This window comes from Podarcis bocagei (genome assembly GCF_964188305.1).
Source record: "Podarcis bocagei genome assembly, chromosome: 14".
In the NCBI taxonomy this organism is placed as follows: Eukaryota; Metazoa; Chordata; class Lepidosauria; order Squamata; family Lacertidae; genus Podarcis; species Podarcis bocagei.
The window spans coordinates 47,971,836-47,997,484 of NC_138139.1; the positions used below are offsets into that span (position 1 = coordinate 47,971,836).

At 47.0% G+C, this 25,649-nt stretch overlaps 1 protein-coding gene across 2 annotated transcripts in view; it reads left to right on the forward strand.

Annotated features, from left to right (window-relative positions):
- Positions 1 to 25,649, forward strand: part of GRIN2A (glutamate ionotropic receptor NMDA type subunit 2A) — a 246,992-nt gene that overhangs the window by 202,698 nt on the left and 18,645 nt on the right. For both annotated transcript variants that reach the window (XM_081169380.1, XM_081169379.1), the window contains exon 11: positions 2,525 to 2,685. In XM_081169380.1, the coding sequence (XP_081025506.1) occupies positions 2,525 to 2,685 (161 nt within the window). The remainder of the gene's footprint in view (positions 1 to 2,524; positions 2,686 to 25,649) is intronic.

Sequence of the window (25,649 nt, forward strand, 5' to 3'; positions counted from 1 at the left end):
GCCGGGCGGGGGGTGGGAACACCTGCCCCAGCCACCCCGCTTCGGAGCAGCATTCCGAAGCGGGGTGGGGGGGTGGGAGCACCTGCCCCAGCCGCCTGGCTTCGTAGCGCTGCTGCGAAGCCGGGCGGGGGGTGGGAACACCTGCCCCAGCCACCCCGCTTCGGAACGCTGCTCCGAAGCGGGGTGGGGGGGCGGGAGCACCTGCCCCAGCCGCCGGGCTTCGTAGCGCTGCTGCGAAGCCGGGCGGGGGGTGGGAACACCTGCCCCAGCCACCCCGCTTCGGAACGCTGCTCCGAAGCGGGGTGGGGGGGCGGGAGCACCTGCCCCAGCCGCCGGGCTTCGTAGCGCTGCTGCAAAGCCGGGCGGGGGGGTGGGAACACCTTCTGAAGGCGGGCGGGGGGCGAAAGTCTTTGTCCCCCCCCCTGCCTGCCTTCCCAGGGGCTTTTAAATCGCCCCGGACAGCGGAGAAGTCCTCCGCTGTCCGGGGCGATTTTAAAATGCCGCCCGCCAGCATTTTAAGATCGCCCGGACAGCGGAGAAGTCCTCCGCTGTCCCAGGGTTTTTTAAAATGCTGGGGGTGAGAAGAAAAGCCCTTGTCCCCCACCCCAGCCTTCAGAAGAGGTCCGGGGACAGACTGTCCCCGGACCTGGTCTGAAGGCGGTTTCCCTAGGAACGCATTAATTGATTTTCAATGCATTCCTATGGGAAACTGTGCATCGCGAGACGAAAAAAACGCAAGACGAAGAGACTTGCGGAACGAATTAATTTCGTCTTGCGAGGCACCACTGTACTGCTTTTGTCCTATCAAGCCTTACTTGGCTCAGGACCTCAGAGACTGCCTCTCCTCACATGAGCCAATCCAGACTCTGCTATCTTCGTTAGAGGCTCTCTCCATGGAAGGTGTGAAGGATGGAGACTCAAGAACACACCTTTTCAGGGGTGGCCCACTGTTTGTGTAAAGCTCTTCCCAACACCAACACTGTCAGTTTTTGTGTGTTCTAGACCTGTGGTAGCTAAGTCTATCTCTATTGTGACACATCACTTTTAGTGGGGTAGGACAGGGCTGTGTGGTTAGATAAACGTTTTAGGAATCTTGTGCATTGCTCTTTGTATTTGGCCTTTCAATTGATTCTATCCATTTGCATTTTTCTGCTTAAGTTGCTTTGAGACTTTGTATGAAAGTGATTGACGCATGTATTAAAATCATCGTCCTCTCCAGAATTTTAGTCAATACGCTGTCTGGGAACAAGTATTGAGGACAACCCCCCACCCCCTCTCTGCCTGAGGGAAAGTTGTTCCCAGTCAAAAGTTGTCAACATGCCAAGCTAGATGGAGCAGTGCTTTGACTTGGTGGGATGCATTTTCCCATTTCCTTCTGCAAATAAGTTTCTGAGCACAAACAACCCCAAAAGTGTTAGGTGGACCAATGGACTGATTCTGTAGAAGGCAGCTTCCACTGATGAGGCCACAGCTCAGTGAGATAACATGTTCTTTACACATAGAAGGTTGCAAGTCAATTCCTTGGCATCTCTAGTTGGATTGGGAAATAGCATTCTTCACCAGAGATCCTAGAACAGGCATAGGCAAACTCAGCCCACCAGATGTTTTGGGACTACAATTCCCATCATCCCTGACCACTGGTCCTGTTAGCTAGGGATCATGGGGGTTGTAGTCCCAAAACATCTGGAGGGCCGAGTTTGCCCATGTCTGTCCTAGAGAGCTGCTGCTCAGTGGTAGAACATTCATGCAAAAGGCACCAGGTTCAATCACTGAGCCTCTTTGGCTTGCCGATCAGAAGATCGGTGGTTTGAATCCCCATGACGGGGTGAGCTCCCATTGCTCTGTCCCAGCTCCTGCCAACCTAGCAGTTCGAAAGCACACCAGTGCAAGTAGATAAATAGGTACTGCTGTGGCGGGAAGGTAAACGGCATTTCTGTGCGCTGCGAATCAGTACAGATCAAGAGTAGTCAATGTGGTGCCTTTCAGATGTTGTTGAACTCAAACTCCCATTATCCCCAGCCGGTGTGGCCAGTGTTCAGGGAAAGTGGGACTCACAGTCCAGCAACGTACAGAGTGCACCATGTCCTAGCTTCAGTAACCAATGGCATCTCCAGACAGGACTGGGAAAGACCCCTGCTTCTGAGACGCTGGAGAGCTGTTGCCATTCAGTGTAGACCAATGTTCTTCCAAGTTGGGTTCCCAGATGTGGATGGACTCCAACTCCTATAATCCTTAGACCTTTTGGCTAAGCTGGCTGTGGATGATGGGAATTGGAGTCCGTCCACATCTTGGGACTCAATAACACTGGTTTAGACAATACTGAGCTAAATGGACCAATGACCTCACTTGACCTAAGGCAAACGTACTGTGCACCTATGGGAGTGGCTCATACGTGGGCTAAATGGACCAATGGCCTTTGTTAACTTCATTAATTCATCAAGTCCATGGTGAGACAAAACCCATTCTTCCATGTGTTCAAAGATGGCTTTCTTAGTTTGTCTTTCTCCTTCCTCCTCCTTTCCAGTTTCAACAACCATACGCCTATTCACCTCCTTTTCGGTTCGGGACTGTCCCAAATGGGAGCACGGAGAGAAATATCAGGAACAACTATAAGGAGATGCATGCCTACATGGTGAAATACAACCAGAAAGGAGTGGAGGATGCTTTGGTCAGTTTGAAAACTGGGTAAGTGGGGTTTTATTTTTATTTTGACCTATGGGTGCTCCACTTTTCTGATGTCCAAAGTGGTCAGCCCAAAAGAGTGAAAAATGGACAGGTATTTGTTTTACTGAATGTCCCGGATCTGCTTCAAACATTCCCAGATTCAGGATATGGGGTAGCAGGATTGGGAAATGCATGATGGGAGAGTAGCTTGATGTTCGGACCCCAGGTATTTGCTCTGTATCTGGCCCACACGCTTCTCCCCATACCACAGCCCTTCCTCACATTATGCCCCTACTGGGTCTGCTTGTCTCCCTCCTTGAATGTTTCTGCCTGCCTGGAAATGTGTCCTTGAAATCTGATCGTGCCTCTTGTTTTCCTGGTTGGAGAATAGGGAAGGTTGTGTTTGGCGGAGTAGAGACTCGCCTACTACACAAAGGCAAGATTTCACAGAAGATTTACATTCATTACTCCTCCCACTTTAGCCTCTGGCCACGCCCACCACTGGCATGGCCCTTAGAGGGTTGCCCAGAAGGGAATTTGGCCCTCAAGGTTGACAGTGGGTCCTTATCTCCGAGTTAAGCCATTCTTTTTATTATTATTGTTAACGTTCTTATGTCACATATGTATACATTATCATATTACATTACAGGGCATATTATAATATAATTTCCAACATGTATACAAAGTTTATATACCAAATTTATGTACCTAAAGAAAGAAAAAACAAAGACATAAAGCCATCTCAAAATAATATTTGTACCAAAACTATGGACTTCCTGTCAATCTCGTTGTATATTCTTTTTTTTTTACAAATGAATGTACTCTTATTATTGTATATTTCTACATTTTATCTAATACATTCCTATATCAATATGTACCCTTAATCTTGGGTCTCAACTCAATTTCTCTCCAACGTCAATCAAATGCTGGCATAGATAGCGAACCTTTACTATATTTTTGAATGAGTTAAGCCATTCTGCGCTTCCTTTCTTAGATCTGCTTTGACAGAGATACACATGGAATGAGCATATGGAAATACAATGAAATATCTACTGCTGCGGCTTTTGACTACACACTGGCATTTGGCCTTTCTGCCCAGTGCTTAGTATTCTGACATAATTGATTTAATTCTTATATGTCTAGACCACTTTTCTGATATTGAGGAGGTTCACAAGGACTGTGGCTAGTGTAAGAGATAGACCTGGCAGCAGAGTGGGCAGAAATTCAGTCCCAGCCAGGTTGACGGAAGGGGCCTTGTGGTCTCGCGTCTTCCTCTGATGCAGCCAGTAAAGGCTGTGGATGGAGTCAGTTCTGGGAGAGGAGGAGCCCAGTGGTCTCAGCAAAGTTGACGGAAGGGGCCTTGCTCTCTTACCTCTCCCTCTGTTGCAGTCAGGTGAAATCTAACAGTAGAACAGCATCACTATACCCTCCAATGGCCCTGAAAGCCCCAGGATCGTCATGGAAACTCTTAAGCCATCATGGCTTCTCCCTTTCCCATGCAGAGTCCCGAATTCCTAAAGGGCCTTCCTTTCCGTTCAGTGTTTCAACGTGTTACTGGAAGTTCAGACCTGTGCATCCTTCTAACACATTTCTCAGATCTATGCATCCCGCTCCCTTTCCCCGTTCCACTCAATATGGCGCCACTTCCTGTTTTGACGAAAACAAGGTCTGGGTGGCTTCAATGCCCCTAAAATGGTTTTTCACCGTTTCCCCGCTTCTCGGTCAGTTGGTCTCCCATAAAGAAAGCAGTGAGTGGGGGAGTGAAAGGGACCAGGGCCTGTCCGCAAAGCCATGGACATGGCTGCGAGGGGTGCTGAGGGGTCATGGGTGCTAAAGGGCGGCCATTACACTTGCTTGGCTCTGGTTTGCTTTGTTTGGCTGCTGAGTCTGTGTTGCTGCTGAGCCTGTGTCCCTCTGAGGAGGAGGGACATGGGGGGTGGGGTAGTAGTGGTGGACACAACACAGATGTAGAAGATGTCCCAATTTCATCTGATGAATGATGGAGGGTATGTGATACTCAGGATCAGGCTAGAAAAAGGTTCTTGTGAACCTTCAGTGTGACGTTCCAGGGCAACCAGGACCACTTTTTGGAAAATCCACTTGGTTCCAGCTGTGGCAGCTGCTTTTACCTCCCGTCCTCTTGACAGCGCGAGCCATTCATTGCCGTTGACGGATCTCCTCGGCTGTGACTTCCTTTTCTTAAGTGATTTCTCAACGTGGGCATCCCAAGGTGTCTGCGCCGGTTTCCTTGACAGACACCTTCTGCAGCAGATGGTGCAAATCGCCTGTCATGTACGGTCTTTTCATGATCAATACACAACAACTGCTACATACTCCTAAGGGGATGAGCTTTGGTCTCAGGGAACTTAAGGAAGGATTGTGAGGTGAGAGAAAAGCTCTCCATCAGGGGCTTCAGCATTCGAGCACAGCTGCCTGGCATTTATCAGAACTTTTGCTGTTTTCAGTTTTGTTTTCTAAAAGCCAGTTCTACAGTTCTTAATATTGGACAAATTCCTTCATTGTAGAGTTTTCAACACTTGCCGCATGTTTATTTTTTTAGGCAAGCCTGTTCAGATATATAACTTTATTGGGTTGACCCCAACTAAGTCCTACGTAGAGTAGATCCATTACAGTTAACGGAGCCAAGTTAGTCAGGTCTCTTAATTTTTGTTGGGTCTACTTAGAGTAGGACTGACATCGGATCTCACCCATTATGCGTATTCAAAGAATTGTAGAATGGTAGAGTTGGAAGGGAATCCGAGGGTCTGCAATGCAGGATTCGTTTTTAAAATCTATCTAATCGTTTTTAATCTATATTTTGATAATTTCAGTATGTCTGGTTTTTTTAAGCCTGTATTCATTTTTTGGGTACTATTTTATGTAAAACGCTCAGATGTTTTTTAAAAATGGCATGTCTAGAACTTGCTAAATAAAAATAAATAAATAGAAATAGAATTTGTAAGGTAAAGGTAAAGGTAAAGGGACCCCTGACCATTAGGTCCAGTCGTGGCCGACTCTGGGGTTGCGACGCTCATCTCGCTTTATTGGCCGAGGGAGCCAGCGTACAGCTTCCGGGTCATGTGGCCAGCAGGACTAAGCCGCTTCTGGCGAACCAGAGCAGCGCACGGAAACGCCGTTTGCCTTCCCGCCGGAGTGGTACCTATTTATCTACTTGCACTTTGACGTGCTTTTGATCTGCTAGGTTGGCAGAAGCAGGAACCGAGCAACGGGAGCTCACCCCGTTGTGGGGATTCGAACCACCGACCTTCTGATAGGCAAGTCCTAGGCTCTGTGGTTTAACCCACAGCACCACCCACATCCCTAGAATGTGTAAGTACCACAGCACTATAATTAACAAACAAACAAACAAACAAACAAACAAACAAACATGGGAGCATAATTAGAGTCCTACCAGGAAAGGCTGGGAGATTCACCTGATCTGCACCATTGCAGACCATTGCACAGATCTGATGCTGGTCCATTATGGAATCCACTCTTCTGCTCTCTGCCTTCAGGAAGGATAGAGACAAAATGTGCAATACTATAGCTAATAGGGAGGAACACAATAAGACAAACGAGCCTGGCTGCTGGATCAAACCAAAGGCCCATCTAGTCAGCCAGCCAGATGCCAACAGAAATCATCTTTTTCACAGTTCACTTTTTATTATTATTCCTTAAAGGAGATGAATGTTGACGTTTCTTCTTTTCTTGCGTCGACTATTACCATATCAAAGAATTGCCTCACGATGACTGGTCCACGATAAAAACAATGCCAGACTTTCAGAAGGCGTATGTGGTCTTTGTCGACTTTCTATTCATTGCTCACAATAGTTTGGGATTCAGCCTAATCCCTGGTGCTGAATAACGTATCGGGGCACTGAGCCAGGAATGAGCAGGAAGAAATATTACGAGTTTGGCAAGATGATCCATGACCCATCAATGTTGTGGGCTTCCATGGGTCAATGCCAGTTTTCGTCCCGGCATTTTTAATTACTAGGCTACGCTTGAGGATGACAAAACACCCCAATACTAAGAAGACCCTGCAGGTTTAGGTCCACCTGATCCTGCAGAATGTTCTCATAGTGGCTATCAAGATGCCCATGAGAAGGCCACAAGCAGAATCTGAGAACCACAGTACACTTTCCACCTGTGATTCCCAGCTACCAGTATATAATAAAAGCCATACTGCTTCCCACATTGCAGGTTGGTGTTGTTGTTTAGTCATTTAGTCGTGTCTGACTCTTCGTGACCCCATGGACCAGAGCACGCCAGGCACTCCTGTCTTCCACTGCCTCCCGCGGTTTGGTCAAACTCATGCTGGTTGCTTCGAGAACACTGTCCAACCATCTTGTCCTCTGTCGTCCCCTTCTCCTTGTGCCCTCCATCTTACCCAGCATCAGGGTCTTTTCCAGGGAGTCGTCTCTTCTCCTGAGGTGGCCAAAGTATTGGAGCCTCAGCTTCAGGATCTGTCCTTCCAGTGAGCACTCAGGGCTGATTTCCTTCAGAATGGAGAGGTTTGATCTTCTTGCAGTCCATGGGACTCTCAAGAGTCTCCTCCAGCACCAGAATTCAAAAGCATCAATTCTTCGGCGATCAGCCTTCTTTATGCTCCAGCTCTCACTTCCATACATCACTACTGGGAAAACCATAGCTTTAACTATACGGACCTTTGTTGGCAAGGTGATGTCTCTGCTTTTTAAGATGCTGTCTAGGTTTGTCATTGCTTTTCTCCCAAGAAGCAGGCATCTTTTAATTTCATGACTGCTGTCACCATCTGCAGTGATCATAGAGCCCAAGAAAGTAAAATCTCTCACTGCCTCCATTTCTTCCCCTTCTATTTGCCAGGAGGTGATGGGCCCAGTGGTCATGATCTTAGTTTTTTTGATGTTGAGCTTCAGACCATATTTTGCACTCTCCTCTTTCACCCTCCTTAAAAGGTTCTTTAATTCCTCCTCACTTTCTGTCATCAAGGTTGTGTCATCTGCATATCTGAGGTTGTTGATATTTCTTCCGGCAATCTTAATTCCGGTTTGGGATTCATCCAGCCCAGCCTTTCGCATGATGAATTCTGCATATAAGTTAAATAAGCAGGGAGACAATATACAGCCTTGTCATACTTCTTTTCCAATTTTGAACCAATCAGTTGTTCCATATCCAGTTCTAACTGTAGCTTCTTGTCCCACATAGAGATTTCTCAGGAGACAGATGAGGTGATCAGGCACTAGGATGTAGCAGTCGTGGCTAGTAGCCATTGATAGCCCAATCCTCCATCAAGTTGTCTAATCCACTTTGTTTTTTATATATATAATTTTTATTTATTTTCCATTTAATTATATGCATTCACATCATCATCATTTACTTTATGCCCTGGCTCTTTAGAGCCCATCGACTTCCTTCCCTCCTGCCTCTTGGCTTTCAAAATTAACCCTTATATCATTGCATTGTGTACATTTTCCAATTCTAATTGCACTCATTATAAAATGACTCAAAATTTAAACAAAGGTAGAAAGGTAGAAAATTTCTCATTACAAGTCTTCAGACAACCCTGTTATGGGTTTCAGAACTCACAGGGTTAAAGAGTTCTGTGGTGACGTCTCTTACCTGAGGCGTGGTTAGAAACTTCTACAGGAGTGGCTTGACTCCGAGAGTTTCATTCTGGTTTCGCTTTTACGGAGAGAGGACGCAAGATGGGTCAGTTCTCGCCAGGTTGATTTAAGAGCTGTTTTACTTCATGATTAAAGGCTAACAAGATAAGGAACGCCTGTGTGTCTGGATTTATTACCCACATGCTGCATTTGCTTCACCGCTGTGTTTACTCTGCTAACGGCAAGAGGCAGAGGCCGGAAGGATTTTTGGATCAGCACGGACAGGCAGCAGAGCTGCGCAGGGAAGTGTGCTGGACTCCATGTCTGTTTTTCTTGGAACTCATGGCAACTCTGACCTCTCCGTTGCCATAGGTTATGGGCAGTTTGCCAAAGCTTTGAAGCATTGCAGGAACGTCCCACGTGTGGGGGAGCCAGCAGGAAAGTTGCTGGGGCCAGCCGGAGCTTTGCTGTCTTTGAAGCTGGAAGGAGCTTGCTGGGGAGAAGAGGTCTGCCTGAGCCGATCTGCCGGAGGCCGGAGGAAGCTGATGCTGTCGTGAGTACGCTTACCCCGGGGGAGGAGGAGATGGCTCAGTCCCAGGAACATGGCTTTGAGCTTAAGCTGCCATGTGAGAAGTTAACAATCCAAACGTGGCTGGAGTGGAGTTATTTAGCAGAGCTGTCCCTAGTTGGAGCCAATCTCTGGGAATGGGTCACACCGATGTCTACGTCAGCTGGGGCTGTTGCAAGCCAACGTGAAGCTGAGGAGCGTGTGATGGCGTTTTTGGCTGAGAACGTGAGTGCTGATCTGAGGCCTATAGTTCTGGATGCAAGGAAGCCGGAGGTCGCTTGGCTAGCTCTCCAGGAAGTGTGCAACGCTGGGGGCGGAAGCAAGGGCCGGGAGATGGCTGCATCGGAACAGGAGAGGCAAGAGAGCACTGACCACCTTCGTGGAAGCCGGTGCACAGCTGGGAAAGTCTGTGGGACCCCAGAGGGGGACAAAGGAACTATCACCACTGCTGCTGTTGCTGCCAGTTTTGCAGGGTCTGAAAGCTGCGTAGGTGATGCAACGTGTCTGCGTGAGGAGCTTGGAGAGAGGCAAGCTGCTGGGAGCCCTTTACCTACCACTGGGGGTGCAGGAAAGCGTCCTGGGAGCCCTGAAAGCAGTGGGGGGGCGGTGAGCTGTAAAAGCACAGAAAAGCCTCTTTTTCCAAAGGCTGCCAAGGGTTGTTTGTGTCAAAAGTCGAAGCCTGGGAAACAAGACAGAGCTAGATGCGTCAAGGTCAGACATCTGCTGCAGAGGGAGATAACGGCTGCAGAGTTGTCTGGGAACTCTGAGATAAGTCCAGTCTTCAGAGCAACGCAGGATGTTGCGGTTTCGGACGCTGCCAAGGACAGGTGCAGCGGGACATTTGTTGCCATGGCAACTTTGAAAAACAATGCCAGCAGGGACACAGATGTGAAGTGGGTGTTGGATTCGGGAGCCAGTCATCACCTTATAGCGCCATCTGCTGGGGAGCTGCGGAATTGCAGGGCTGTTTCAAGTGGGACTACTGTTACATTAGCTGATGGGACACAAAAATCAGTGTGTAATGCTGCAAATGTATATATTTCTGTTTTGCAGGCGGAGCTGGAGTGCTTCATTGTACCAGGGATGAAGTGTTGCCTGTTATCGATACCTGCTTTGGCGAAACAGGGCTACAAAATTTGTTTTGAAAAAAACACCTGTTCTATTTCCAGAGGGGGGAAGCTGCTTGTCGACGTGGAGGGCAAGGAAAATCTCTTTGTTCTGGAGACACCTCTGGAGGGTGGTGGGAATGCTGGAAAAGCACAGGTGCAGTGTGCTAAGGTTCCCAGTCATGTGCAAAAGTTGCACAGGTGCACAAAAGGGTGCAAAATCACACAATGTGGGAGGAGGTCCCAAGGGTGCAGGGCATGCAAAAGTGCAAAGGTACTTGGTTTTCCCGGGTTTGGGAGGGTAGCCAAAGAGCCCTTTGAGCTGGTTCACACAGATCTGTCAGGACCCATGAGGTGTGAGAGTCTGGGTGGGGCCAGGTATGTGCTGTCGCTGTCAGGTGACCACAGCCAGGTTGGCTGGTGTTTCTCTCTCAAATCACAGGGGGAGGTGGCGCAACTGATCCAGGATTGGGTTGCGGAGGTGGAACGAAGTTTCTCCACCAGGGTGCAAGGGTTCAAGAGCGACCGAGGGTCACAGTTTACTGGGTCTGCTCTGGAGAAGTTTTTCAAGGAAAAGGGAATACGTCACCAAGTGACGGGTGCAAAGTCTCCTCAAGAGGAGGAGAGGGAGGAAGTGGCTGATCCCGGTGATGGGGACCAGGTCCAGAATCAGGGTTCAGATCCCGGTGATGGGGACCAGGTCCAGGGTCAGGGGTCAGGGCAGGTTTGGGCATCTCCAAGGGTTGTGAAAGGAATGTCCAGGTGTGAGGCTTCATCTTCGGTAAACGTGATGGAGAAAGCTCACGGACGGGTTGTCAAGTCAGAGGGGGAAAGGTCTGACGGAGAAGACACAACTGCTGGCCCAAGTGGGTCAGAGGGGTTTCAGGTCACGGGTGCGTGGGAAAGTTTCGCACAGTGTGATTCTGGGAGTGTGGAAGGGATTCAACAATTGCCTGGGATAAATGCCAGTGGGAGGCAAAAGGCAGTGGGAGGTGTGTTGAACTCAAAGAGGTCTGTAAATAGGGGTTCACAGTTTCCCTCAGGGTTCGAGACGAGAGGGGGTGTTATGGGTTTCAGAACTCACAGGGTTAAAGAGTTCTGTGGTGACGTCTCTTACCTGAGGCGTGGTTAGAAACTTCTACGGGAGTGGCTTGACTCCGAGAGTTTCATTCTGGTTTCGCTTTTACGGAGAGAGGACGCAAGATGGGTCAGTTCTCGCCAGGTTGATTTAAGAGCTGTTTTACTTCATGATTAAAGGCTAACAAGATAAGGAACGCCTGTGTGTCTGGATTTATTACCCACATGCTGCATTTGCTTCACCGCTGTGTTTACTCTGCTAACGGCAAGAGGCAGAGGCCGGAAGGATTTTTGGATCAGCACGGACAGGCAGCAGAGCTGCGCAGGGAAGTGTGCTGGACTCCATGTCTGTTTTTCTTGGAACTCATGGCAACTCTGACCTCTCCGTTGCCATGGTGGTGTTAATTGCTTACAATGATCTTTCAGATATCGTATAAATTTACTCCAGTCTTTTTGGAATACTTGATCTTGCTGGTTTCGGATTTTTCCTGTCAGCTTTGCCAGTTCTGCAAAGCCCGTCATCTTCATCTGCCACTCTTCTTTCATTGGTAGTTCTTGTTGTTTCCATTTTAGGGCTAAAAGAATTCTTGCCGCAGTTGTTGCATACATAAACAGTATTTTATCTTCCCTTGTTATCTCTTTACTCACTATACCCAACAGAAAGGCTTCTGGTTTTTTAACAAAAATATTTTTAAACATTTTCTTTTACTCATTATATACCATTTCCAAGAAAGCCTTTACCTCTTTGCAAGTCCACCACATGTGGAAGAAGATACCTCCCCTTTCTTTACATTTCCAACACTCATTGGTTCTTGTCTTGCACATTTTAGCCAGTTTAGCTGGTGTTGAATACTATCTATACATAATTTTCATAACATTTTCTTTAAGTGCACTGCATGCAGTAAAGTTAATACCTTCTTTCCACAACCTTTCCCAGGATTCTAGCTGAATATTATATCCAGTATTGATAACCATCCAAGTTGGTGGCCATCACTACCTCTCCAGCACCAAATTCCATAGTTCACCTACGAGCTCTGCAAAAAAAAAAATGCTTCCTTTTTGTCTGTCCCGAATTTTCCAATATTCAGCATTGTCAGGTGGTCCTGGGTGTTGCCCTTCCAAAATGGCTACATTCCCTGAAGAAGAAGAAAAAGCGTATGTGTTTCAGCTGATGCTCCCAGATGCCCTGCAAGACGAGTTAAATATGGACACCGTGTTTAATAGATTAGATTATTATAGCAAATTTCTTCAGGGGTTGCAGGGAGCAGGCATCTCAGAGCCTGCAGACACAGATCCAATCTATACTCAATCAGATTTGCTGCCCGTGGAAAGAATAATGCAATGAAGGCTATTGCAAGGTGTCACTTTGAACTTCGCCCTGACTGATGTTTCTTATCAATGACATAATGAGCCCCTGGAAAGGAAGGGAGGGAGGGAGGAAGATGCCTCCCCTCCCTGAAGACTGAACCAATTTCTCCTTCATCCCCAGTAACCTCTGATATGGAGAGTGTACCAGGTACCAACGAAAAGGGCCAGAAGGTCACATTTGGTTCCTGTTTCTGAGGTTCCTCACCTCTGTGATAAAGGAATGGAATAGGGGCTGGAAGGAATCCTCTCTTCCTTAAATCAAATAATTGTAGAGTTGGAAGTGACCTCAAGGAAGCCCAACCCCTTGCAATACAGCCTTCAAAACTAATGTATCCTGACACGTGGCCATCCAATCTCTATTTTTGAACCTTCCAAGGTAGTCCATCCCACTGTCAAACAGTTCTTATTGTTCCTAATGTTTAAGTGGAATCTCCTTTCTTGTAATTTGCATCCATTGCTTCAGGTCCAACCTCTGGAGAAGGAAAAAACAAGCTTGCTCCATCTTCCATGTGACGGCCCTTAAGATAAAGAGGCTCAGGTGGCCTCAGTGGCCCGGGGTGCCTTCCATCAGCTTTGGCTGGTGGCCCAGCTATGCTCCTATCTGGACAGGGATAGCCTAATTACTCTTGTCACAATGTGGGTGGCACTGTGGGTTAAACCAAAGAGCCTAGGGCTTGCCAATCGGAAGGTTGGTGGTTCGAATCCCCGCGACGGGGTGAGCTCCCATTGCTTGGTCCCTTCTTCTGCCAACCTAGCAGTTTGAAAGCACGTCAAAGTGCAAGTAGATAAATAGGTACTGCTCCAGCAGGAAGGTAAACGGCGTTTCCGTGCACTGCTCCGGTTCGCCAGAAGCGGCTTAGTCATGCTGGCCACATGACCCGGAAGCTGTACGCTGGCTCCCTCAGCCAGTAAAATGAGATGAGCGCTGCAACCCCAGAGTCGTCCGTTACTGGACCTAATGGTCAGGGGTCCCTTTACCTTTTACGCTCTGGTAACCTCAAGGTTAGATTACTACAATGCGTTCTACCTCTAAAGACGGTTCGAATACTTCAACTAGTGCAGAATTCAGCAGCCAGGTTGGCTACCAGTTAGTTTCTGGGCCCAATTCAAAGTGCTGGTTTTGACCTTTAAAGCCTTAAATGAGAGGTCCAAAGGGTGGCAAAATGAGAATGGGTCTTCTCAGCAGTGGCTCCCCATCTGTGGATTTCTCTCCCCAGGGAAGTTTGCCAGGTGCCAGGCAAAAACATTCCTTTTTAACCAGACCTTTGGTTGATTTGTTTGACATCCTTTGCCCTTTTAAAATGTGTGAGGGGTTTTTTTTGTGGGGTGGGTATTGAGTTGTTCTATTTTGAGTATATATTTTGTAGTTTTGTATTTTGATTTTGTTCTGTGAACTGCCCTGAGACCTCCAGACATGGGGCATTATATAAATTCAATAAATAATAAATAATAATAATATTTGAAGATTGCTATTAAATCTCCTCTTAGTCTCCTCTTCTCCAGGCTAAATATATCCAACTCCCTCAGCCATTCCTCCTAAAGCTTGGTTTCCAAACCCTTTATCATTTTGGCTGCCCTCCTCTGCACACGTTTCAGCTTGTCAATTTCTTTCTTAAATTGTGGTGCCCAGAACTGGACACAGAATTCCAGGTGGGGTCTGACCAAGGCAGAATAGAGTGCTCCTCTTACTTCCCTTAATCTAGACATTATACTTCTGTTGATGAAGCCTAGAATAGCATTTTATTTTATTTATTTTTGCTGCTGCTTCAACACATACTGTCAGAGTAAGCCACCAGTAAATCACACTGTGTAAGTTGCAGTTAACTCTTTACTAGTAAGAACATGATCTGCACACTTAGTGGAGTGTCAGGCCTAACGACCACAGTAGGTCTTGTCCCATGGATCACTTGTCGAGACTGAAAGTCCCTGCCTCCCCACAGCCAGCCCTCCTCTCCAGGGCTTTTCCCAGCATTCGGAGACTGGGCATGTATGAAGCCAATCTCTCCTCCACCCTCTTCATACCTCTTCTGGTTCTAGAAGACTCTTCACCAGCTACACTCATCTCTGCCTCTTGACCTCCCTCCTTTTCTGCTTCAGCTTCTGCCTCTGATTCTGGGCTTCTTTCTGCCACAGACTCTCCCTGCTCACTAAGCACGGTTTCCTCTTCTGCTTCCGACACCTCTTTCTCCCATTCATCTTCTTCTCCCTCTGACCACTCACCCTCTGACCACTCCCTTTGACCCACCACCACTCCCTGGGCTCTGATCTTTCTTTCCATGGTGGTTCCCCAGCTCGTTCCTTCTGCCATTCCTCTGCATCCAACCAGTCCAGGACACATACCTGGTTCTTTGCTGGCCACTTTTTAATTTGGCAAAGGTGCCATTTAACCTGAAGACAGCTTCTCCCGGCACAGCGAGACATAGAATAGGGAGCTATGCATAGACAAATGAAGGGATGTGTTTTGTCAAATGAATTGCAATGGAAAAGCGTCCCTTTTCTTGGCTTCTTGATGAAAAGGGAGGGGGAGGAAGGCGAATCCCACTAAGAGATAACAAATCGCTCTTCCAAACATCCGCGGTTCAGGCTCCTGCTATGTCAGTTCAGCTCCCAACTGCTTCCTTTTCTGGCAAATGAGAAAGGAAACCATCTTCACCAGGTAGAAAGGAGGCACGAGGAAGCGGCTGAAAGCCTTTGCAGAGTCTGTGGGATCTGGCAATTGCAGTGGGGAGCTTTTGATGGTTCTTATAGCCTTCTCTCTCTCTCTCTTTCTCTCTCGCTCCCCACGCTCTGTTGTTGCCTCGCATGTCGCTGTGCGAGAATGTGAAGTTTTGACAGATGAGGCTGGTAAGGGGAGATTAGAAACAGTGTGGGGACGCTTTGTCTTCCCTGAAGTTTGGATTCCCCCTCCTGCACTGTTCCCTCCTTCTTAAGCATGTGAGGAGAAGGTGCTCTCGTACTGATGATGATTTCGGTCAGAGGCTGTTAATTTGAGGAGGAGGAAGAAAGAATGGTGAACTATTAGGGGTGTCAGACTAGGATCTGGAAGAGACCAGGGTTCAAATCACCAATGAAGAAACTCACTAGGTGACCTGGGGAGCCAGTCACTGCCTCTTGGCCTAACCTACCTCAAAGGCTTGCTGTGGGTTTTAATTGAGAAGGACGGAAACCATGTAAGTCACCTTGAGCTCCATGCCTATGCCAGTTGGGACCTTGGGTTTACTCTGTGGGCAGCAGTGCATGATGGGAAGTGTATACAAGGTTTGACCGGAAAGTTTAGTGAATGGTCACAGAAATCACACAGCGAGAAATATTTGAACATTCAACCAGCATCGGAAACCCACAAAATGCTCACAATTGTGTACAGAGATGAAGCTGCAACTCGAAAGACAGTGTATGAGTGGTTTAAGGATTTCTGTGAAGGTTGGCAAACCATCAAAGATGACCCTCAGTCTGGCGGTGAGTAGAATGGCGGCAAATGTTGAAAGAGTTCATGAGTTATGGATGTGGGATTGGTGTCTGTCCATCCGAATGATGGTGGAAGAATTGCATATTCCGCGTGAAATTGTTACTGAGGTTACTGAGTTGTCCCACCCTCCATATTCTCCTGATCTGGCCCCACCGGATTCCCAAAACATCTGGACTGAAAGGGCACAGATTTTCCAACATATCACACATCCAAGCCGCTGTGACAAGGGAACTGAAAGCAGTATGAAAAGAGGACTTCTCCAGATGTTTCCAACAGTTCTACAAACGTTGTCAATGGTGCATTATATCAGATGGGGCCTACTTTGAAGGCCTGTAAGGTTGTATATTCAAATATTTCTTGCTGTCCGATTTCTGTGATCATTCTGGTCACACCTTGTAAAAAAAGTACTGGTGGTGTGGAAGGAAATGAGTTTTTTTTTCTCCCTTCCATAATTTTAGAATTCAACATCCAATGAAACTGATTTGTAGGATGTTCAGGTCAGCCAAAGAAAGAAAGACTTCACACACAGAGATAATTAATGAAATGTGCTATCTTTAGATGCTGCCTGTTTGGATCACCTTACAAAAGGGGAGGACAGATTCATTGGCTAGGTCCATGGCTAAATAGTGCATCTATGTTCAGGAACAATATATCAGTTGCTCTGAATATCAGTTGATGGGGAGCAACAACAGGATAGAGACATTGCTCCACCTTTGGGCTTCCCGGAAGCATCTGACTGGCTTCCTGTTGTGAACCAGGTGCTGGAGGAAATATTTGTTAGGTCTACATTGTAAAGTTCACAGGACACATCCCCGATGTGTATACTGGGTCAGAATTCAGCTTTCTCTAGGATTGCACACATGCCCAAATTTTGCAATGCAGTTTTGGTTTAAGAAGGCATGAGAAAGAAAGAGATACATATTTTTGGAGAAAATGTAGTGGAAAGTATACAAAAATATTACATATTTTGGGGGAGAATACATACAAAATGATGACAAAGTATGCACAGCTTCAATACAAAATTTTGAATTAAAAAAAAAAATCCACAAAAACGATTATGGAATGGATGTACGATTGAGTCTGTGCAGAACTGATGTGAAACGGAAGTTGCCTGACTCTTCCATTGCTAGACTGATCTAGATGGGTGGTTCTTATGGAGAAGAGCTACTGGTTGCTCCATTTTTTACTGCACCAACAGAAAAGTGCTAACAGCTGCTATTTAGATTAGGACTGGTGGGAAGAGCAAAATTTGGCAACCATTTGTCACATAGAGTAACTACGAAAGTTATTTCTATACCATCTACTTAGTTATATCAGACAGAATGAGTTCAGATCAATAGATCAGGCATAAAAAAACCACACGGTGCAGAAAGATAGATTGCAAAAAAAGATCTTTCTGGGGACAGTATTTCTAAATCTGAGATTGGCAGAGTGCTCTCGGTAAACCATATTCTAGGGTAGCGGTTCTTGATTTATGTTGCAGGACCGGGAGCTGAATGAATCCATTTCCTGTGATTTGTATATGTGTGCATAAGAAAGCAGCCTTGCAAATTGGCATACGAAAGCTACTAGCCTGTCCAAACATTTACTTCCCAATCAGCCTACATAAGCCAGTGTAAGCCATTAGGTATAGTTTCACAACCTGAAGTATAGCGTTAGAGCAGCAAGAGGCTTCGAGGAGTTCCAACCTCTTTATGCTGGGTTCCGTTTTCTTGGAATGAAGTTCAGCAGAGACTGTGGTGCCTTTAGGATATATGGTTTTATTTACATATCTATTCAACCTGAGCATAGGATGGAGGGGCTCGTGGCAGGAGCACCTCAGCAGATCTTGCTGCCCCATTTGGTTTCCAGGGAAGCTCCAAAGTCCAGCTTGGGTTCAGCACAGAGCAAGACATGTCTTTGTCTCCAGTTTCCAGCATCAGCCAAACTCACCCACATAACTCTGGCTATTGTTCTTCTATCTACCAGCCAGGTGAGGTGGATGGGAGAAAGGCCTGTCCATTTGTTTCTATGGAAACAGAGCTCAGTCTTTTAAGATGCAGGGTACTTAACAGAGTGGCTAAGGTTTAAAGACTAGTTTGACCAGTTCACCTAGTTGCTTCTTGTACATCCTAGCTTCAAAGCTACAGGACCACAGATTTGGAATGGACCCAGGGCATCATCAAAGGCAGACATGTTCAACCGGTTGACCGCGATCGGTGGGTAGATCCCCGGGGTGTTTGTGGTCGATCGTGGCTGATCATGGGCAATCGCGGGCAAGGAATGTCATTGTCCCCCTCCCCTGGTGATAGGTTCCTCTGCTGCCGCAGCGCAACGGAAGCTGTGCTTGGCAGCAAGCGCAAGTAATTACCGGTAAGCGTAAGAGTCAGTGTGGTGTAGTGGTTAGGAGTGGTAGATTCGTAATCTGGTGAACTGGGTTCGCTTCCCCGCTCCTCCACATGCAGCTGCTGGGTGACCTTGGGCCAGTCACACTTCTCTGAAGTCTCTCAGCCTCACTCACCTCACAGAGTGTTTGTTGTGGGGGAGGAAGGGAAAGGAGATTGTTAGCTGCTTTGAGACTCCTTCGGGTAGTGATAAAGCGGGATATCAAATCCAAACTCTTCTTCTTCTTCTTGTGAGTGGCAGTGCTGTTCAGTCAGTTGACTGATCCCCTCCCCAAAGTAGCTTAAGAACTCTGACCCACCCCCCAAAAGCTCAACAACTCTGGGCAACCCAATGTCAATGGGTAGATCACTTCAATTTTTTTTATACTGGAAGTAGATCACAGTCTCTAGGGAGTTGGACATGCCTGATCTAGACTGAACCCATAAAAATACATACAAACACCTTCCACTTTGCAAACAGGGACCCTCTTGATGCAAAAGAAACTCTTTGCCACGGAGCAGCAATCCCTCCTCAAAGGTCCTTCTCAATTAGGAATGTTGGAGAATCCTGATGAAAATGGGATCATGAACAGAAGCTGCCATTGTCTACCGATTTGCCCCACATCTGGAACAGAAGTCAGCCCAGAGACCGTGATCAGTATCTGCTGCTACTGCTGCTTTCGCTCCTCAGACAATGCCTCGTGGGTTCCCCCTTCGCCATCCCAATTTGCATGGTGTTTCCCTTGTGGTGGAATGAATGGGGTGGAATAACATAATGCCAAGGTGATTTTTCTAATTTACCCGGTCCTTCCTGGAGACGGCGGGGGATAGAAATTGGGACCCTCTGCATGCAAAGCAGATGCTCTGCTTCTAAGCTATGACTCTTGCACCCCGAATGTAAAGCCCTGTGTACATTAATGGAACGACAGCAACAATAACTGCACACTTGTAACCACATCATAACAGACTCCCCGTGTAGCAAAGCTAAATAGCTTTGCACGCAACTTTTCCTCCTCTTTCTGTCACTGTGTGCCCCTCTGACAGAGAAAAGACAATTTTCTAAGCTGGCACACAGAGGAATGAGGGTGACATCAGAGGGAGCCTGACAGATGTGAGTGTGTCAGTTTGACTTACTATGGACAAGCAATGCAGAACACTTGGTAGGTTTATTTTTATTTTTTGGCCTGCCTGAAAGGTGCCATGAAGCTCCATTTGTCAAACTGCATTAAGGGCACCACAAAAGCTCATCTCTTCCTTCTTCCTTCAGTCGCCCAGGACAAACGCCAGGTTTCCAGGCAGCACAGGGTTGACATCAGCTCTTGGCAAATGTATGGTTGCATGCCACCCCAATTTCTGAGTGGTGAGAGACTCCTGGGGTTCCAGGTGCTCACCTGGGGCTCGGTCTCCCTGGAATGAAGGTCAGCAGAGACTGTAGTGTCTTTAGGATATATGGCTTTATTTACATATCTATTCAACCTGAGCATAGGATGGTGGGGCTCGTGGCATGAGCACCCCAACAGATCTTGCTGCCCCATTTGGTTTCCAGGGAAGCTCCAAAGTCCAGCTTGGGTTCAGCACAGAGCAAGACATGGGTCTGTCTCCAGCTTCCAGCATCAGCCAAACTCACCCACACAACTCTGGCTATTTTTTCTTCTATCTCCCAGCCAGGTGAGGTGGATGGGAGAAAGGTCTTTAGGATATATGGCTTTATTTGCACATATTTGCAATCTGAGCATAGGATGGGAGGGCTCACGGCATCAACACACCAACGCATCTTGCTTCTCCCTTAGTCCAGCACAGATCCAGCATGTGTCTGTGTCTCTAGCTTTTTCAACCTGCATTCAGCTCAGCTCCCACGACACGCTATTGTTCTCCTATAAGCCAGGTGAAGGGGTGAGAAACGCCCATCCTAAGTCAGGAAACCAAGCCGTATGAGGAATGGTTGAAGGAGCTTGGTATGTTTAGCCTGGAGAAGAGGAAACCAAGAGGCGATAAGATCTTCAAACATCTGAATGGCTGTCACATGGAAGATGGAGCAAGCTTGTTTTCTCCTGGTCCAGAGGGGAGAACCAACAGCTTCAAGTTACAAGAAAAGAGATTCCAACCAAACACCAGGAAAAACCTTCTGGCTGTAAGAGCTGTTCAACAGTGGAACAGACTTGTTCCGGAGGTTGTGGACTCTCCTTCATTGAAGGTTTTAAGCAGAGGTTGGACGGCCACCTGTCATGGCTGCTTTAGCTGAGATTCCTGCATTGCAGGGGGTTGGACCAGATGAACATTGGGTTTCCTTCCAATTCTACAATCCAGTGACTTGCCTGGAGGGCACCCTCACATAGTTGTAGCTTTCCTAACACAACACATTCTTCTGGGATGCTGATGAGGAGACACGAGTGGTCAGATGTGGTCATTGTCTCACAAAGGCTTTACATCAGCTTCTAGCAAATGTATGGTTGCACGCCACCCCAATCTCATAGTAGTGAGAAACTCCAGGGGTACCAGGCACTTACCCAGGGTTTGACTGGTTCAACAAACTCCTCTTGTCAGATTCTAACATAACTGGGTACAGGACCCCAAGAATGGGAAGGGATTCAGGGTGTTATCCAGACGAACACCCCAAACCTTCAAAGTATAAAAGGTCCTTATATACACCAAGACAACCCAGTAGAGCAGGGATGGGGGATCCCAAGCCAGGGAGCTGATGGTGGCCCTCCAAATGTCTTCTTCTGGCCCTCAGGACTCCCACAGGCCACTCCCCATGGGTCAGTCTCCACAACCCCCTCAAGAGCTTTCACATGGCTGGTGTCACGACTCACAGGCCAACTATCTAGTGAAACGAGAACTGTGGAGAGCTTCTTCCAGTTATTTTATTTAAATGAACAGAATACACAGAGAGACCCATGAATTATGTTCCCTCAGTCTTGAGACGTTGTTCAGAGTGCGCACCCCCCTTGCTGTACTTCCTAGCTTCCAAACCCCTCCTTACACTCTATGGTGGCTGGCAAAGGAAACTTTCCATCTCTGTTTGGCTTTCTGGTCTGAGACACGAAGGGAGTGTCTGGTTCTGGGGGAACCAGGATTTCAAGTGACATAATATCAACTGTCTGCTGTACTGTTTTTACCACTTCTGAGTCCTGTCTCTGTTCAGAACTAGAGCATCTGCTAGCTTGTTCCTGCTCCTCATGCCCCATTATTTCCCAACTCTTTGCTGCTGCTTCTTCTGGGGTGTGTGCCATTTGCCACCACCCTGAACCTAGGTCCATACTATCTTAATCTTCCTCATGCCTGGAAGCCTCTTGGGGTGAAGGTGTGATGGCCTGGGACTCGGGCTCGGACTCGGAACCAGAGGAGTCTCAGTCCGCACTGGATCCTTTGCCTCAGGCGGCATCTGAACCAAGTCTGGGGCCTGATTCTGAAGAGTCCCAGTCTGCACAGGTTCCCCTGCAACAAGCATCAGCTGGGCCGAGTCAGGGGCCTGAGCCTGCCCTGGCTCCAGATGCGGGGATTACCTTGTTGCCTTCAGCTGGGCCATCACTTACAGCTGCTCCACTACCAGTTGGGTCAGGAGGGGCTGAGGAGGCCTCTGGGTCTAGTAACCTACCAACATCTCCTGAGCTGCAGAGACTAAGGTCTGAGAGAAGGAGAGTGCTTGCCTTCAGGCGAGACAGGGAGGTGAGTCAGTGGGGGATCAGAACCGGCCGTTACCCTGACAGAGATAAAAGGCTGTTGGACCCCGCCCCAGGTTGCGGGAGCAACATTGCTGTTTGCTAGAACCTGCCTGACCTAGCCTGGTCTTCTGCCTTTGTGTTCTGCCTTGGCCCTGTCGGACTGACTCCTCGCGGAATCCTTGGATTTGGGACCGGACCTGGACCGCGTTGCTCGGGTTACCCCCGGGCCCAGCACAGAAGGTCTCCACCAGTCCTCCTCATCCGCTCAGTGCCTGACATCTGGAATGTGTATCTACTTGTGTTGAGACAATGCCCTTTTCTCTCCTGGGACCATTTGCATTGGAACCAAGTGTTCCGCTACAGCCTCTCCTCCCTCGAGCGACGCCACCAGCCACTCTCCATCTTTACGAGAGAGACTTTTGCTAGTCTTGTTGATTTCCCACTTTGAAAACTTTGCCTGAAAGACATGTAATGAACACCGGGATTGTATCAAGCACCGAAGCCATTTGTTTCTACTTTCTCTCTCAACGAGTCTTTTTATAAAGAGAGTTAAGCAGCGCGGCCCTGTCAGCGAAATCTTATTTCCTAGCACGGTGATGGATGGCTGTGCACTACTCAGGCAACAGGGGCGATAACACAGAGTTATGTAACAGTGGTAATAACGGGATGCAATCTTCAGGGGACAATGTTGCTCTCGGGGAGATTCTGTCCGTGATGCAGTGCTGTGTATGCTCAGAGGATTTTGGTGAGGGGTCATGGAGAGGCTCCAAATGGAGCCAGTGACTCTGAAACTCAGGAAGATAATGTTTGCTTTTCATGATGAAAAGCCCAGACTCAACGTTCTGCCCGGACACTGAGGTCTAGAGGAGACATCCTGAATGAAAGCAAAGTGGGGGTGGAGGGAGAGAGAAATGTCTTGCAGCTTTCTTAAAAAGAAATTAGCAAAATCATTAAGGATTCTCCCACCACCCACTTACCCACTTTCAAGGTGCCTTCTGGCCTTCGCAACTTTAAAAAATGTTTATTTTGTGCTTCAAATTTTTTCCTCTGCCGCCATAAAAATGTGAGATTTTTCACCAGCTTCGGCCCATCTGAAGCTGATACAGGCTCGTCTTATCTTGAGCCCAAGCAGAGTAGTCCACACAGCAGAAGGATAAGCAGTATGTGCCACATTCTTAACTTTATTTCCACTCTATGCTGAGAGAATACAAACCTGCATCTTGCCTCTGTGAGAGCAGAGAAGCAACTGTCTCTCTAACAAAGAAACCGAGAGAACAGTGAAAAACAGGAAACCAGTGTACGTCACATCTAGTCTCCCATTCCTGTGGGAATCCAACAGTAACTTGGACTGTGGAATGCAAAACAATGTCTTGTGACTGCAGTTGCTGCTCAGTGAGGGAAATAGAAACCAACGTCCTCCCCCTTTCTGTGAACATCACTGGGCAGCAATATCAGTACAATATCAGTACAAACCCAACTTCTGCACATAGGTACAGTGTTGATCCCTTGATACAATCTTGGACAATACATCAGCAGGAATTTCATTACCTGGCATATAGGACACCGTTACGAGTCCCTTCTGAATACATTCCCTAGCATGTTGCAGTTTCAATTGCAAGTGCTTTGTGCTTTGCTTACAACCTTCAGAATTCAGCAAAGCCAAACATGCTTTGTTGTCCTGGTAAACCTGGATTGGACATTTGACAGGAATTTTCATGTCTTTGCACAATTGCAACAACCATTCACAATCTTTAAGTGAATAAGACAGTGCATTCAGTTCAGCTTCACAAGTACTTAAGCTAACTGTTGTTTGCTTCTTGCATGACCAATCGCTCTCTGTGTATGATTGAATAAATTGCTTGGTAAGAACTTCTATTGTTTCTCTGATTCTTGGCTGCCACCGTGTGAGGGATCTGATTTCCCGAAGCCGGACACCAACACTGCCCATGTTCCAGTCCCTTGCTAACCTTTCACTCCCTCGCACCCCCATCCTTTCCAACCCCCCCATCTCCTTCAACCCCCCATCCCTTCTCAGCTCCTTTGGTCCACCTCCCTGACACCCCATTGCCAATCCCTATCCCCCACCTTCCCACTCAGACCACGAGCTTCTAGCACCCTGTTGTGTGCCTGTGCAAGTGAATAAATGGGTCGGTGGAGGGTGGTGGCGGCGGCAGTTATGACACGGGGAACATGGGAAGACCAGCCTAGGCTACTCACCCACCTGCTTGTTAGCACTCTCTCTCTCTCTCTCTATGATAATTTTTATTAGTTTTACATATAATCATATTACATAGCATCATATCACTTTATTATATCTCTTTGGCTCAACTGAGCCTATCGACTTCCCTCCCTCCTGCCTAATGGTTTACAAAATTAAATTTTGCATTCTTGCATTTCACTTCCTCTCCTATTTAAATCTATGCTTCCAGGTGCTATAAGAAAGCTGCAGAGATAGTGCAGGATAGTGCGCACCCTGGAAATGATCTCTTTCAGCTTCTGCCTTCGGCCCAGCGCCGAGGGCCTTCTGGTGGTTCCCTCATTGTGAGAAGCAAAGCTACAGGGAACCAGGCAGAGGGCCTTCTTGGTAGTGGCACCCGCCCTGTGGAATGCCCTCCCATCAGATGTCAAAGAGATAAACAACTACCTGACATTCAGAAGACATCTTAAGGCAGCCCTGTTCAAGGAAGTTTTTAATGTGTGACATCTTTGTGTATTTTTTGTCTCTGTGGAAGCCGCCCAGAGTGGCTAGGGAAACCCAGCCAGATGGGCGGGGTACAAATAATAAATTATTATTATTAATAATAAATTATTATGAACTGTATGGACCACATTTCTGACTCTGTATAAGGCAGCGACCTATGTAGCGATTGTCTTTTCGCCGCAGCCTTTTTGTAAAGTGGAACTGCCCTGACTAATTTTTTATTTTAAATGTTCCACAGCATGTTCACTCCCCGCCCCCCCTTGCTTCTCTTGAAAAGTAGAAATAATGAGGGCAGGGACTGTGAAACTTGAAAGAAGATTTTCGTGTCTATTTTAAAAACAGATCTTTTACACGGTTACATCTGATAGCCTCGGAAAGGCCTTCCACTGTCTCAAAGAGGACTGAATTTCTACCTTCTTTTTCTATAATCCACCTAGCACTTTATTTCATTTTATTATTTGGGGCTGATAATATTATTATGATGACCATTAGACGATAAGGTTGTGTCAGAAAGATGGATTTAATCATAGAATGGCATACTTGAAATAATTTCTGATTGACTACAGTATATTGGGTACAATATTCCTTCCTTCCTCCCTCCCTCCCTCCCCTCTTCAAGACTGAAATTCCCAGTTGTCAAAAAAGGTTATTTATGTATGCCACTACTGCAGCCCATGTTTCATTAGCCCCAAAATAGAAAATGAGCGAGGTTCCAACTAAAGAAGAATGGCAACTTAAACTGATGGAATATGCTCAGCTTGAAGACTTAATACATAGAATAAGAGAACAAGAAGAACATACGTTTAGAGAAGATTAGAAAAACGTTTATTGAGCGTATGGAAAATAACTGTGTACAGCTGAAAACGCTGGCAGCATTAAGATAAATTCGACAGTGTAAATAAGTTATGATGGTTGTAATAATGGAAGACTGAATGGTATAGTTTCTGTAAAATATGCAGGGATTTACGATATGTAAAAGGAACCATGGAAAGAGAAGAAGGGAAGTCATTGATATCTTAAAGATGTATAAATGAGTACTTTAAATTGTAAAACAGAAAAATTGATATATATATATATGAAAGAGTG